Source organism: Porites lutea, chromosome 10, assembly GCF_958299795.1.
Source record: "Porites lutea chromosome 10, jaPorLute2.1, whole genome shotgun sequence".
Taxonomy (NCBI): Eukaryota; Metazoa; Cnidaria; class Anthozoa; order Scleractinia; family Poritidae; genus Porites; species Porites lutea.
Genome location: NC_133210.1, coordinates 19,114,637 through 19,129,267, shown reverse-complemented (window position 1 = coordinate 19,129,267; position 14,631 = coordinate 19,114,637). Strand labels below are relative to the sequence as shown.

The 14,631-nt window shown below is 37.6% G+C and overlaps 1 protein-coding gene across 2 annotated transcripts in view; it reads right to left on the bottom strand.

The window, feature by feature from the left end:
* LOC140950284 (uncharacterized) overlaps window positions 1–14,003 on the bottom strand; it is a 37,905-nt gene extending 23,902 nt beyond the window's left edge. For both annotated transcript variants that reach the window (XM_073399504.1, XM_073399505.1), the window contains exons 1-3: window positions 13,875–14,003; window positions 4,004–4,378; window positions 2,499–2,768 (exon numbers count right to left, since the gene is read on the bottom strand). In XM_073399504.1, coding sequence (XP_073255605.1) covers window positions 2,499–2,768; window positions 4,004–4,378; window positions 13,875–13,926 — 697 coding nt within the window. In that variant the 5' untranslated portion in view covers window positions 13,927–14,003. The remainder of the gene's footprint in view (window positions 1–2,498; window positions 2,769–4,003; window positions 4,379–13,874) is intronic.
* Window positions 14,004–14,631: the final 628 nt, after the last annotated feature.

Here is a 14,631-nt window from a genome sequence, read left to right as displayed (position 1 = left end):
TCCAATACTAGCCACCTCCACTTCGGTGAATAATCGTTATTTATTTTGGTGTTTTCACGTTCTTGATTTAAGATGGAGTTTATACCCAGTTTTAATTTCGCTGGCACCACTTAATTGGCCCGTTTATAGGAGAGAAAATAATCCGCGGCTTACTCTGGCTGCGGGCAACATAAGACGCGAAAGGAACCTGATTTATACGAGTACGGCTAACAAGAGACACGAACTCTAAATAGTTCACGACTTAGTTCGCGGCCAGACAGGTCCAATGATGTACAGTGTAGTAGTTTGTTTTGGTACCTCGCGCAATTTGCAACAATGGATTGAGAGAGCAAAAATGCGAAACAATTCGGTCAGGTGTTGGGATGTTGCGATACTTGTGCGGCGAAAACCTAGACGAAACGTTCGTCAGCGGTCAATCGAGTGGTTTGATGGAGATAGTCCAGCGATGGACGAAATTTTCGGCTCTCTCGGTTCATTTTCCCACCACTGCAGCGCGCGTCTCTGGGTAATGAAAGTCTGGGATGTAATTGAAAACAGAGAATGCTCAGCAATCGTTCAAGGCTTTAGCAAGCCTATACCAGCCAACTTTTTTTAATTCATAGGCGTGACGTTTTTATCCTGAGAGTGCCAGGATTTTTCGTAGGGTTCCGATAATATCCGAAGATCTCCGAAGACGTTCTGAAGACTTCCAAAGACGTTCCGAAGATACTCCAAAGAGTTCCGTCTAACACGTCGTCTCCAGTGACTTTCCCTACTAAAATAAGAGAATTCGGGAAAGTCGATCATTCACAAGATGAGTGACATGTACTTTTCTTTTCTCAAATTGGTTCTAGTTTCTTTAAATAGTTAATACATTTTTCAAAACGAGACAGTTCATGTTGTAATAGCTCCAACATTTTTACCAGGCGTGAGTAGGCGTGAGATCGAAGTTTTCGATGCCGGCAAGCGTGACACTTGGCAGGTATATAAGCCGCGGATAACGTTTGAGTGCATTTGTACGAACCAAGGGGAAAGTGCTTTGATCATCAACAGAACTAATTCTATAAGGACATGTATTACAAAGCATTTCTTCAACCTCTCAGCATTAACACATGGGACCTCGTAAGGATGCGACCTACTACGTAGAGACCTGCTCTTAAGTGGAGGGGAGAAGATCCTGCAGGGGATGCGAGGAAGTACCCACAATACCAGAGCCTCAAATCGGTGTCTTTAGTAACCTGTTGGATCGATATTTGATGTTGAATAAACCCAAATCGAAAGCCCCTTCTCAATGGCCTATCAATTTGACTAAGGTATTTAGTATAAGCCACAACACCCCAATCCCTGATACAGTCAGTGAAAAGTGAAATAATGAGACAACTAAAGAGGTAATCACTATAAACATTACTTTTACACACTCTAAGGAAAATATATATAATTATTTTCTTTCAGCAATATTCACTACAGTTCATCGTATCTTTGTTCAGTTACATGTAATTTGCCGTGGTGAATTTTTTTTACTGACATTCCCTCTGTTTCTCAGAAAATTCAACACTCTTACAAGCCGCTGCATCTAGAATTACTAATTTTTGTATTATTATACATTGTGCTCACTATCTGTCTTCTCATTGGCTAAGAGCCTACAGCTAATTTTGGAAATCAGAACAACTTAGTTACGGCTGCTAGCAGATAAGTAACTTATCTGTAGGTTGCGCACGCAATGCATGATTTCCAATGACAATATCAATTCAGGTTCCTTGCGACGGTGTGTTTGTCATTATTTTCTTTGAAACAATGTATAATAAAATAAAACAATCATTAGATTCGATTTTTGTGATATCCTTTAGAAATAATCAGTCTCAGTAAATATTATTAGCCTCGGCCTTCAGCTCAGCTGAAAACACTTACATCGACCTTTAAGCTGAATGGTCTCTTTATTGCTTCTAGTTGGTTTAACAATGGCAATTTGCCAAGTTTTTCATTCAAATGCTACACTAAAACTCTACAACACCTTCGAGTGCAAATGTAAAACCTGCCAGGACCAACGAGGTAACCTTCAGCTAATGGCACATGTGCTTTGTTTTATAACATGTTGATTTTCAGGATTTGTCTACATTTCGTCCATTAAGTATGAACTACAACTATAGCACCAGCTCATAAGAGTGCAGCTGGGAAATTCAGCAGAAAATTAACAACACAAATGAATAGACAATGATAAGATGGCAAATGAATAAATTGTATTTATTTCATTTTGGGACTACACTACACTCACTCCAATTGTCTTTTGTCAATCCATGAACTGTGACATTTTTGTTTGAACTGTGAAGTTCATTTTGGGCTGTGCCACCCATGGACCAGTGTATTTGTTTAAAGGGGACAAGGCAGACAGGCTGTGCATTCAGGGGCACACTAATGGTTTATACACCCCAACCCTAAATTAAATTGTTTTAATAAGAAACAAATGTAAATGTTTTTATGTCAGGTACAATGTACATGTACAGCTGTAAGTGCATACTCACATAAAACATTCACTGTGATAGTATGGTTTACAGGACTGCCCACTCCATTATCAGCTATACAGCTGTAATTTCCAGCGTCAGTTTGGTTGATGCTTACAATATTCCATGTAGCCCCTGTGTGAAGCACTTCACTCTCACTACCATTCTTAAAAACTCTGATCCAAGTGATGTTAGGTGCTGGTTCACCAGATGCTCCACAGTACAGGCTCAAGTTTAATCTTTCTTTGACAAATTGTTCACCACTCACATTATTGAAGAATCTAGGTGGAACTATAGGAAAACCAAGAATTATTCAAGGTGAGATGTACAAAGAAACAGTTTCTGCAAAAAGGGCATGACTTTTTCCACTGACAGCAAAAAAAAATCTGGGAATTTCTTGTGTTTTGATTTTAAAAAAAGAGCCTAATATATCACAAATTTTGTTAAAGTTATGATAAATTGGTAACAGAACTTAGTGTCATCCAATTCGGTCTGTAATCATAATCATAATTAAACAAATTGGACGACCGCAGATTTTGTTAATCACTTGTAAGTTTACAGACCGAATTGGACTCAGTCCTGTTACCATTACTAATTATGTTTTGATAACCAATATCAGAAGTAGCTGTGTGACAGTTTGTTGTTTAATAAGAGCAGTATAGTGGTTATGAATTGGTGCTTCATGTAAGAGTTACACTGTACTTCAACAGAAGCCATTTTGGATTTACAAAGAAAACACTGTGTGGATTTGCCAGGTTTCTAAGAGCTACTGCAATGCATAATAGGCCATTTTACAGTTATGGATGGAAGCGAGGCTGGAGTTGACCTTGTTTTGATACAAGCCTTCCTGCTTTATTATGTAAATCAAGTTATTCTTATGCTAACGAGTATATTTCAAGGACAATTTCCACAACAAAGCAAAGCAAAGGCTCGGGTACAAAGTCCAGAACTGTCAAATGGTTTATTTAAAGCACGGGTATCGTTAGATTAAGATTATATTTTGTCAAAAACATGCAAAATTGTGCAGATTGCATTTACCTGAAGCAGTAAAGAGTTCACTCAAAAAACTGGGCAGGTAATCTACAATTTCCAATGAGCTTTTACACTTAATTGCATTGGCAAGTGCATGGGTGAGTGCTCAAACTCTGAGGGTGGGGAAAGTATCACTGATTTCTCAGTTTCTGCCAATTCCTTTTAAAAGTTCAGTGAGTCCTTTGTCCTTAATACGCAGTGCTTCTAGAATACAATGTAATATGAATAGGGTTCACTTCATTTTTATGGCCATGAAAAAAAATAATAAATACTGACAGGTTCCCACCTTAAACCTCTGTTACATGTATATATTATGGCCTCGGACCCTTACATGTAAGTACAAATGGAGGCCTTAAACTTTCAACAGTATGATATTCAATGAATCATAAAGAAGAGGATAGCAAAATGCAATAATAATAATAATAATAATAATAATAATAATAATAATAATAATAATAATAATAATAATAATAACAATAAAACAATAACCTTACCTAAAACAGCCACTTCAATGTTACTTCTCCATACATTTGCCGGAACACTCAACTGACAGCTGAATACTCCTTTTTCAGAAGTAGTTACTTTGTAGATAACCACGGTGACGTGTCCAGCGGCCCAGGTTACGTTGACTCTAGAGGTGAAGTCCTGGCTTATAGAAACTTCTTCAGTTGATGGCAATATGGAGGCCACCACATTAGTATCATCTAATTTTAAAGTCACAAATTGAACTGTCTGGGTGGCCATAAACCTCCAGTTCAGCTGACCATTGATAGACCCTTCATAAAACTGTATTTTGCTTGTATGTACTTCCTGACTGTCTGAAATTGTCGTAACTGGAGGAGGCTCATACCAAGTGATACTCTGTGCATCTGAGTTAAAATTTGAACACCATATTAATATGAAAAAATAAGAATAGAAAAATAGATGCGTTCTAAGCTGTAGCCATGGCAAGTAGAAAAAATGTTGATATAAGTCAAATTGCCAAAAAAAATACCAATTTGGTAACCTTTGTTCACGATGCAGTTGTAATATGCCAAGCCAAAGTCTTTAATTAATTGTTCTTGTTCTTCCTAAAGTTGTGCTGCACATGTATGATGTTTTTTTTAATAACAAAATAACTAAGAAAGTATGCACACCAAGAGGTGCATGAATTCACACGAAAGTAGTACATGTACATTAGACAGGTAAACACAGTTGTGACATCACAATCTTTTGAAAACACTTCTGAGCTAGTAAGAGTTTCCCTTTCAATCAGCTCCTGCAACAAAGAGTTTCTTATATGAAAGCCATAACAAACTTTGCTCCCATGCTTACAAAGCCTGATATTATTAAAAACTATTAATAATGTTCAACAGTTTCAGAGTTTGCATACAGTACAGCTGCACATCTGTATATACACATATAACTGTCTTGAATTCTCCCAACACCCTCCCGTATAATATCAGGCTATGCAAGCAACTGAACTGTCAGATGACTAAATGTAATTAATCCTCAGACATGAGATAACACAAAGTGGATTAGGTGATGCACTGGTGGCTGATTCTTGCCTGCCTTGTCTCCTTCTTTAGTTCTATAACTGCCAGTCAAATATTCATCTTGCCTAATAATGCTTTAAACAGGTTGGGACAGCAAAAAAACTGTAGCTGCCCTGATATTCATCTGTATTATTATCAGATTTCAAAAACAACAACTGCCACACCAGGGCCAAGTGAGGGGACTGCTGGATTTGGATTCAACTGCAAAGCTGTGTGTGTATGTGGAGTGGGGGATTCAGTGTTCAATCGAGGCCATGTTTTGTGTCATTGACACAGAATATTTTAATCTGATTCAAAATAAAATTGTCGTGGAGTCAAACTGATGCAAAGAAAAATTACCTCATATAAGAACTTCCAATGCAGCAGGCTGACAATAAAAGTAAACTTTAAAAAAAATACGTGAACTTACTAGCCTGAAATGAATGCCCGAAATGACTATCATTTCAGGCTTTGTGCTTACGAGTAGTTTTCTGACAGGCATTCCTCGCAGTTCTGAAAAAATCAGGAGCATGTGTTTCATACGATTGATTCAGGCTTTGTTTGTCAACTTTGTTCTTTTGTTTCCGAGAATGGCAGTCCTGGGTGGGGTACTTCCTTGTAAGAGGCTAAGGGGATGTGCCGCTGGATGGCGTCGCATTTTCATGACTGGATTGACTGTAATGGGGTCACATTTTCAATAGAGTTACTAGAATGGGGTCGCACATTTTCGGATTTTTTGGGGTAAGCCAGTTCTTCATGTTTACAGTTAGCAAACATACCAGAATGTTTGTACTGTAGATGAAAAGTAAAGTGTTCTTCATTGAATCTAAAAAATGGGTCAATTCATAAAAATAGAAAGTGACTAAGTTGGGATGGCGAAAAATACATATTTGCCCAAAAATGACTAAGATGGGGTCTATAATAGGCCACAAAATAGACTATAATGGGGTAGGGGCTCTGAGAGGCCAGCGGCACATACTCTGCAAAAATTAACCCAAAAGCCAATTTATACAGCTGTATCACCTGTAGTACCAGCCTCCATGTTGATGTTAATATATAGATTTAGCCAGGGCTAAAAGCAAAGCTCCCATTAATAAATTTATAATTTAAATCAAACAATAAACTTGTGATCCACAAATCAGTTAAGTTAAGGGCACATTCACGTGACTTTTTAGGGAAAGGCTAAGTTATTTCTTACATCGAGTTGAAAGCCTTATATGTACACCCAAAAAATAGCAAACATCTTCAATCACATTCAAGAGCCATGATGGCTCTTGATCGCAGTAGATTAGGCCTCAAAAACAAATTCTTGGAAAACAAATCAGGCCAAAATTTTTGCGTTCGATAGGTTTACTTTACAAATTCTTGCCAACAAATCTGGGGGTGTGTAAACCAACCTTTTATATTCTTTATACATCACACCTGAGGTGAAACAGTACTATTTATCATACAGACCTCGGACAGAATGCGGCATTTCACAATTTTTCAAGACAAATTGCACTTAGTCAATATTCAGGACGATCAATCGTGGGCTTTTAGCGAAACCGTTCATAAAATCCAAAATCACCCATACTGCCAGCCGGTTCTCATTTCTAGTGCGAGCTGTCAGTGTGGTCGAGTGTTTGAATGAACTTTAATAGAGTTACGCTTCAACATAATGATGAATTTATTATTATTATTTTTTGTTATTTAATGGTTTCAGTTATAACGATGTGTAATCTTATAAAGCATTTGATACGCGCAACATTTTTGACTACTCCTGCAAGCGATGTTCATGAACGATGAAAAAAACGGCACGTACAAGCGATTAAAATTGCAAGAGAGACTACTAACAATCAATAAAAGAAATATAATTTGGTGAAACATTTACAGAGGCAACAATTTTCATTCACGAAGACAGGTATTAAAGTGTGTCTAAAAATCCTGAGTCTTTAAGCTTAAGTTAATTATGTTTTACTTTAAGCCGGCCTCCCAGTGTTTGCTTTTTTCAAAGATGAACTCCTCGAAGCAAGAAAATCGCTCAAAGGTTTCTTTCTACAGCCAAATTTATAACTAAATATTCTTTGGAACGTTTTCTTTCGATTTGCGGTGAGAAAATATATCTGAAGGCCTTTTAAAGTTCTGTAACCTTATATCAAACCTGACACTAGGTCAGATCATTGACTCAAATCTTACAGACGTGCATAAACTTGCCACATAAACTGTGCTCGACTTCATGAAATTAGATATAACAAAAACAAACATCAAATACAATAATTACTCAGGCTTACCATTCGAGATTCAGTTCCTGAAAACTATCAAGGCAGGCCACAGTTGCTTGAGACTTTTACACTCTCTTACGCATTAAGCAAGACGAAAACGATGCCATCCGAAATCAGATTACCGAATTTGACAAGGGACGCATTTCTCAACCAGAAACCGAATAAAAAACCAGCCATGAATAACAGAAGACTCTTGATAGCAGCTGTATTTCATTTTGTACATCCAGTGGAAAAAGACAGTTAAAAACATCACTGACAAGTTGACACAAAACTCTGTAAGCTTCAGCGCAAGCTGTAAAAGTAAACAACTTTCAAGATGCGGCATAAATTTTCTGCATGAACTCACCTGTCAAATTTTGACAAATCAGAGCATAAAAATTGGACGCAGAGCGTGACCAACGCGTGTCCATGGTAAGAAAAGGTCTTCCCCGCCTGTATTTTTAAAAAACTGGCTAAATTTTCACGTCCGAGGTCAGTTTGAAATCAAAATCTTAAACGTGCGGGGCCATAGTGACATAAACACAACATATTTCATAAGAATCATTACCAAATTTTCTGGGATGGGTAGATATGGGTAGATACCTTAGGATGGGTAGATACCTTAGCTATGGGGCTCCGTCCACGCGCGCGGAGCTCCGCTATCAGTATTTGACTGTTTAGACCCTGTTCACTGCAATAAAGGAGTCAAAACTGTGAAAAGCATATTTACAGGGTTCTAATAAAGTGCCGGCAGCTGGCTAAAAAACTGGCTACTTCGAGTTTTGAGCAGCCTACTTTTCGGGGAACTAGAGAAAGGTGTGAAAGTGAAAGCCACAAATCACCGCCTACTTTTACATCCTAGCCATCTACTTCAAAACTTAATGAGAACCCTGTATTTAACTATAATATACTGGTGATACTTTTGATGATGTCTGTCGTTGAAAGTTTCAATATTATACTTTGACCAAACTATTTTTAAAATGAGCCAATTTAAAATGCCATGTGGGACATATGACCCACTTTGACTAATTTCTAAATTGAACACTGGCAACCCTCCAAGTTAAATTTTTCCTTTGGTGGCCACTTGGCAACCAACTCTTTAGGTTTAGCCACCAAAATATATATTAATAATAATTATTACTTATTAACCAACTATTAAAACTTTAATTATTAAAGTTTTAATAATTGGTTAATAATTAATTTGCACTTAAGGATGGTATTGTTCAGGCAAACGTTTGAAATCGTAAACTTGAAAATTGCATAAGTACATGTACAGTAATAATGTCTCATATTTTCCCACAAACATTCTCTTTAAAACTGGGGAAAAGTACCAGGAAAGACAAGAAAAAACAAAATGTTGTGCTAAAACTGGCTTAAAGCTGGTGTTCTTTCAGTATTTTACTAATGAAACCGCATATTGAGAAATTATTTACAACTGTCCTATAAAACTAAAATTGTCTCAACGATGCAGCCGGAAAGGATGGTGTGATATAAATCAACCCTGTAGCTTTCTATCAGCCAAAAACCGCAAACAAAAAATGCGGCTTGTGAGATTGCAATAAATGCCTTTTGCTTTATTTTTGGTTAAGACGGTTAAAACAATTGTTTTTTGTGAAGTTTAGATTCGTCTGATGTTGATGTTGGTCTGCAATGGTTGCTTTTGAATATATAAAAAACGATTTTTTTTTTTAACATTTCATGTTACTCAAATTTATTTTAAAACGTTCCATGCCGACTTGTAACTTTCTGCTTTCCATTGATTTTAACCCGAAGAATATATATTTATTTGCGTCGTAATAGTCTTCCCAGTTTAGCCACACATGTGGTTTCCAAGACAAAATTATGAAAAAGAAATCGAATGCGTGCTGATTGTCACGTGTTACAAGGTTAAAAAATGTCATGTGCTAGGTAACTGACTTGTGCTCAGTGGAGCAGAAAAATATTTTAGTAGAAATCTTAGCAAAGTAAGTATTCATTTGAATGAACATCGATCTTGTAATCTTCTCCCTCTGGGATATCAGCAGAGGACCATTTCAGTACAATTGAGACAATTGTTTTAATATCTTTTTTGTTTCTTCAAGCATCAGTTTTCTGTGGTTACCAAGTTGACGACTATTTTGTGAATCAAGACTCCAGTACCAAAATTTTAGTCGCTATGATGCCTACAGTGGTCGCAACTTGGAGGGTTGCACTGGGGGTTTCCAGGGACATCTTCTCTGCCTGGATATAGCTGTTATAAAAAATTATGATTGACAGATACCTTCACGCAAAGAACACATTAACGCTACTAACGATAAGCCGTTTGCAGTGTGTATTAAACTCGCTGAGAGACAAACTGAAATTCCTGTCACTTTAATGTCTTCCCAGCATGCAGCCCCTACACATTTATAGTTGTGGAGGATGTTAGTTAAAATGTGCACTGCAAAACTACTCTTATCTTCTCATCTGTTTAGAGTACTGTATCTACACTGACTACTTATCATGAACATCCTTTCCATTCAGAAAGCCCTTGAGATAATGTCTGTATGATACAAATAACTTAGGTATATATCAACATTATTTGAACCAAAACTGATCCAAGAAGAATGAACAAAACAGAACACTTTTTCATTTGGCTCATACTTTCCACAACTACAACGTAACTCAATAACTATTATAATTGCAGTGTTTTCCAAAGTTGATATAATCAATCAGGCCTGGGATCAGAACAGACCAATAAATTTTAATGCTCTCTAGCGAGTTTTGTTATCCAAACAACCCTGTAAGCAGAGAATACCTATATTTTGAATGCCAGTCAAATAGAGAAAAAGTAGCCTCTGTTTGTGGGCCAAAGGAAAATAGCTTTGTTGGCGCCCTTTACACCCACTTTTTTGTGCTTTTGTGAGACTTTCATTAAAAAATCAAATTTTAAGCGGCAATTTTAGCCACACTTTTATGGCATTTTCCTATCTTAATGCAGCAGTTCTATAGGGCACATGTAATGAAAATTTAAATCACCTCAGCGCAAGACTGCTGCTTAACAGGTGGCCGGGCACCAAAAGCACCTCGATTTGCCCACAAGTGACTAAAATTTCAAGCAAGGAGCCTGTATAGGCACCTAAAACCTGTGATTCTTATACCAACTTCCAGTGAACGAATGACAAAATACCCTGCTCATTCTGCACTTGTGAAAGTACGAAAACGTAAAACCTTTGGTCAACAGCTGTAGGCTAAAAAATACAGTCAAACCCCGCTTTACCGACACCCACTTATATGCACAACTTATTACCGACAGTTTGGTTTGTCTCTGGGGAAAGAAAGCTGTTACATTTTCCCTAAATTCAACCCACTCAATACAGACAACCCGTCAATACGGACACTTTCTACAGCCCCCTCAGTGTCCGTAATATATAACAATTATTCACCAAAGTGGAGGTGGCTAGTATTGGATATTTACCGAAGCCGCGAAGCGGCGAGGTAAATATCCACTACTAGCCACCGACACTGAGGTGAATAATTGTTTTAGTATATACTAAAACAGTGAGATAATTGAGCACAAAATGATGATTTTAACTCATTTACTATTGCCAACGATTACAATTTTGGCGCACGATGACCGAACGGCCGCGGTCGTCGCTTTCTCTTACCGACAAATAAAACTTTTGAAGGCGTTTGTTTAGCTCTTGCGAGGAAGTTTCTTCAAAAGGAGTTGCCTTTTTAATGCCCTTGTTTTTACTTTACGCTCCAAAGTAGAATTAATAGTAGTAGAATGAAGAAGAAGTAGAATGAATTTTTCGACCCATGATGGCTCAATCCGTACAATTTAGTAAAATTGCCAAAAAACTGAACATAAATTTTTGCCAATTTTTTTCTCATCGAAAGGAAGCGCTGTCCTTATTAAAATCATGAAATAAAAAATGGGGGTTACCGTACTCGTTTTTGCGGTAGAGCTGCAGAAAGTGCGCACCAAACGCATTTTCTCCAATTTTTGAGAGAGGACTGGGGCGAGTTTTAAAATAGAACGTATGTGAAAGGGGGAAGAAAGTATTAAAAAATCCGTTTTTACAGAATTTACATTGAGATATCACATTTAGGACACAATGTGATAAAGGAAGTGTTTAAATGAAAATCAAAGTGAGTAAGCACAAGTTAAACATCCACTATCGAGGTTCTCACTCAGCAACATGCGTACTGCTTACGTTATGCACATTCCCAACACATTGAGTCTCACCTCGGCAAGAAACAAAAGCAAGCAAAAATTCCAATAGCATTTCTCTTCGGTCAACTTCATTTTAATAATATTACTTCACATGCTCTTTTTTACGGTGGCCATCTTGTTATGTGCAGTAAGAGATGCGCAGTGCAAAACTGGGGAATCACCTTAAAATAATTCTGTAAAAAAGATTATTAAATTTAGTTTTAAGCTTATTTATGAACAAGTCAACCAAATAAAGTAATGCACGGACTTAAGCTGAATTTGCATTTGTAAACAAATTTTTATCGATAACTATTCAAGTCAAAAAGACAAAGCTTTACCTGTTAAAACTTCCAAACCGAACTTCGTCACCTTCTTCATGTATTTCGGAAATAACCTGCTTGATTAGTTGTGAAATTTCTTAGTCTGTCACGGCAGCAAACCGGGAAAGCATGTTGCGCAACCTATGCAAGTTTGGCGTCGCTCGCTCGGAGGAACTGAAGGTGAATCAGTGAATAGTGCTGGATATTCATTGATTGAGTAGCCAATCAGAGCGCGCGAAAAACACTATCCACTGTTTTAGTATATACTAAATAGATTTAGCCAGGGCTAAAAGCGAAGCTCTGATAATAATACGTGTCAACAAAAAAAATTAAATTGTGTACTGCTAAACGGGGACGACAATGAAAATGGCTTCAAGACTAATAGATCTAATTAGCAAAAAACAAATTGCACGTGCACCACACTTTTTCTTCTAATTAGCAAAAAACAAATTTGAACTTGCAGCACGCTTTTTTGTTTTTCCCTTGCCATTGTTTTGCACGACTACAACGTTGTTTTGTACGACTAAAACGTCAAACTTCCTACTTACACATTATTTTTATGGAGGAATTGTCGTATGTGCTTACCCAATATTTTGTTTCCTGTGTTCACGCTCACTTTTATTTTTCACTTCCGCTCATTTTCACCTTGCTGGTCACTAGCATTTCTTATTTTCTCACCGCCTCTTTGAATTTCCACGTTTTTCTTCCTACAAAATTCGTCTCCTTTGTTTTCAATAACTCGCTCTAGCTCTTTCTCTGTTATCCACATTAGTGTAAACATAAAAAATAACGCCGAAAAGGACACGACTTTGTTGTTGTTTTTTCTTTCTAAAAGTCCGGGTGGCCATGTAATTTCCTTCCAAATAAAACCTTGAGTTGCATTTGGGTTGCCATACCTGTTGATTGAGTTATTTTCCATTGGTATGCCTGTGGTGCGGACGGACGGACAGGTGGGTGGGCAGGCAGTCGGTCGGTTGGTGTACTGTCACGTGATTACCAAATTTTCTCGGATGGGTAGATTACCACATTTCCTTAGCTATGGGGCTCCGCCCATGCGCAGCGCGAAGCACTGCGTGTGGAGCTCCGCTATTAATGGGGTTTGACTGTATTACCACCGATAAAAAGTAAACAGACAAGCACTTGTCTTGAAATTTGCCTCTGCTACAATTTACTTCCGCCGCAGTGAAGTTCAAGTTTCTCCACTGAAACTGATCTCGAATGAATTATTAGTCTTAAAACACTTTCAGTATTAAAATCTTGACATTTACTCCAGCGTTTTGTTCTTAGAAACGTTAGGTCGCTGTTGTATGTATTAACAAGTTACAATGCGTGTAAAAGCAAGAGGTTTCAAATTACACCTAACATATGCAAATTTTACTTGCAAGTTAAAAGGCTTTGAACTATCTTGATACGAACACAAACGGTACACAAGACATTTCTTTTATCATTTATTCAGCATTATCTATGCCTTTCTGTTTTTTGTTCTACGCCTTGAGGTAATTTTTGAAGTCACCTTAGGGACAGACAAAGGAAAGCAATGTTGTAGAGAGGTGGCGGCTGTTGTAAAGAGGCTACAAAAAGAATAATTTTTAACCCATCAGGACAAACAAAGTGGACATCATACTTTGTAGAGAGGTAGCCGTACTGTAGAGGTTCAACGGTGAACAGTGTTTCAATTATCCAGACACCTGAAAGTTATAGTTCTGCACGAATAGAAGTTTTAAAAACCGATTAATCTTCCACCTTCCAGCTGTTCCAGACGCTTCACCACCTAAACATTTTTTTTTTACTTTTAGCACTCGAAAAGTTAAATCCCTGTCTAGATGTAAGTGTTACAGCACTGAGACACAGAATCTGTTTAACAGTTTCACCACAAAAACAGAGCGGTTGGGGCAGGGCTTGAGCTGCTGGTTGTTTTGTACATGTATGATTGATTGCAGCTCGAAAATTGTCCCATTGCCAGCTAAAAGAAACGTTTGTTAAGAAAGGCACTCTTACTGTTTTACTGGCCCTTAGCAGACCTGTACGTGTGTGTCACTCAAATATAAAAAAAATGCAGTTAAATATTGGTTGATAATAACGAGTCCTTTCAGTTATTCGAACTATGCACTCACCTGTATGATGGCAGAAAAGAAAAAAAGATATACAATACACAACCAGCAACATGGTTGCTCCCTTTAAGTCCTTAGAACTAACAGCAGCTCAATAAATAGGATCTTTATCCAGACTCACAACTTCAAAGAATGGTCGATGGAACTTGAACGCAGGCACAAACGGGAAGTTTGCAGTACTGAATACGTCATGCCAAACAAACATATAGTCTCCATTGCCCCATGATGCATTGCGTATGCCTCGGTTTGGTGCGAGAACTAAAAGGAAACATTGCCGCATTCCAAGAGCATAACGTAATCGAAACGTGACGTCTTTAAAAAACGTCGCCAGTTTCGCCTTTACTCTCATTATTATGTGAACCACATAATAGTACCGTGAAATCTTTCTTCTTGTATGTGTCGTGCAGAATTAATCGGACGGCTAAGAAAATCGCGCGTGACAAAGGTTCCGAAATCATGACAAAGAGGTGTTTCGTCTTACGTTATTCCACACACACCCAAGATGATATTAGCATTGACAAAATCCAAAAATAATGCTCGTAGCTAAGTCTATTTACATTCGCTTCCTTCCGAATGTTTTAATAATAAACGACCTACAGCTAGCTAATAAACTAAAATTAACATATTCGCCTTTTTTTCTTTGATAATTTAATATTGTTTATAGCAGTTATACACACGTGGGGGAGAAATGAATGCGTGACAAACGAACCCCAAAGGACGTCTGCGGGGAGGCTACCCTATATTATGTATAGCTAAAATC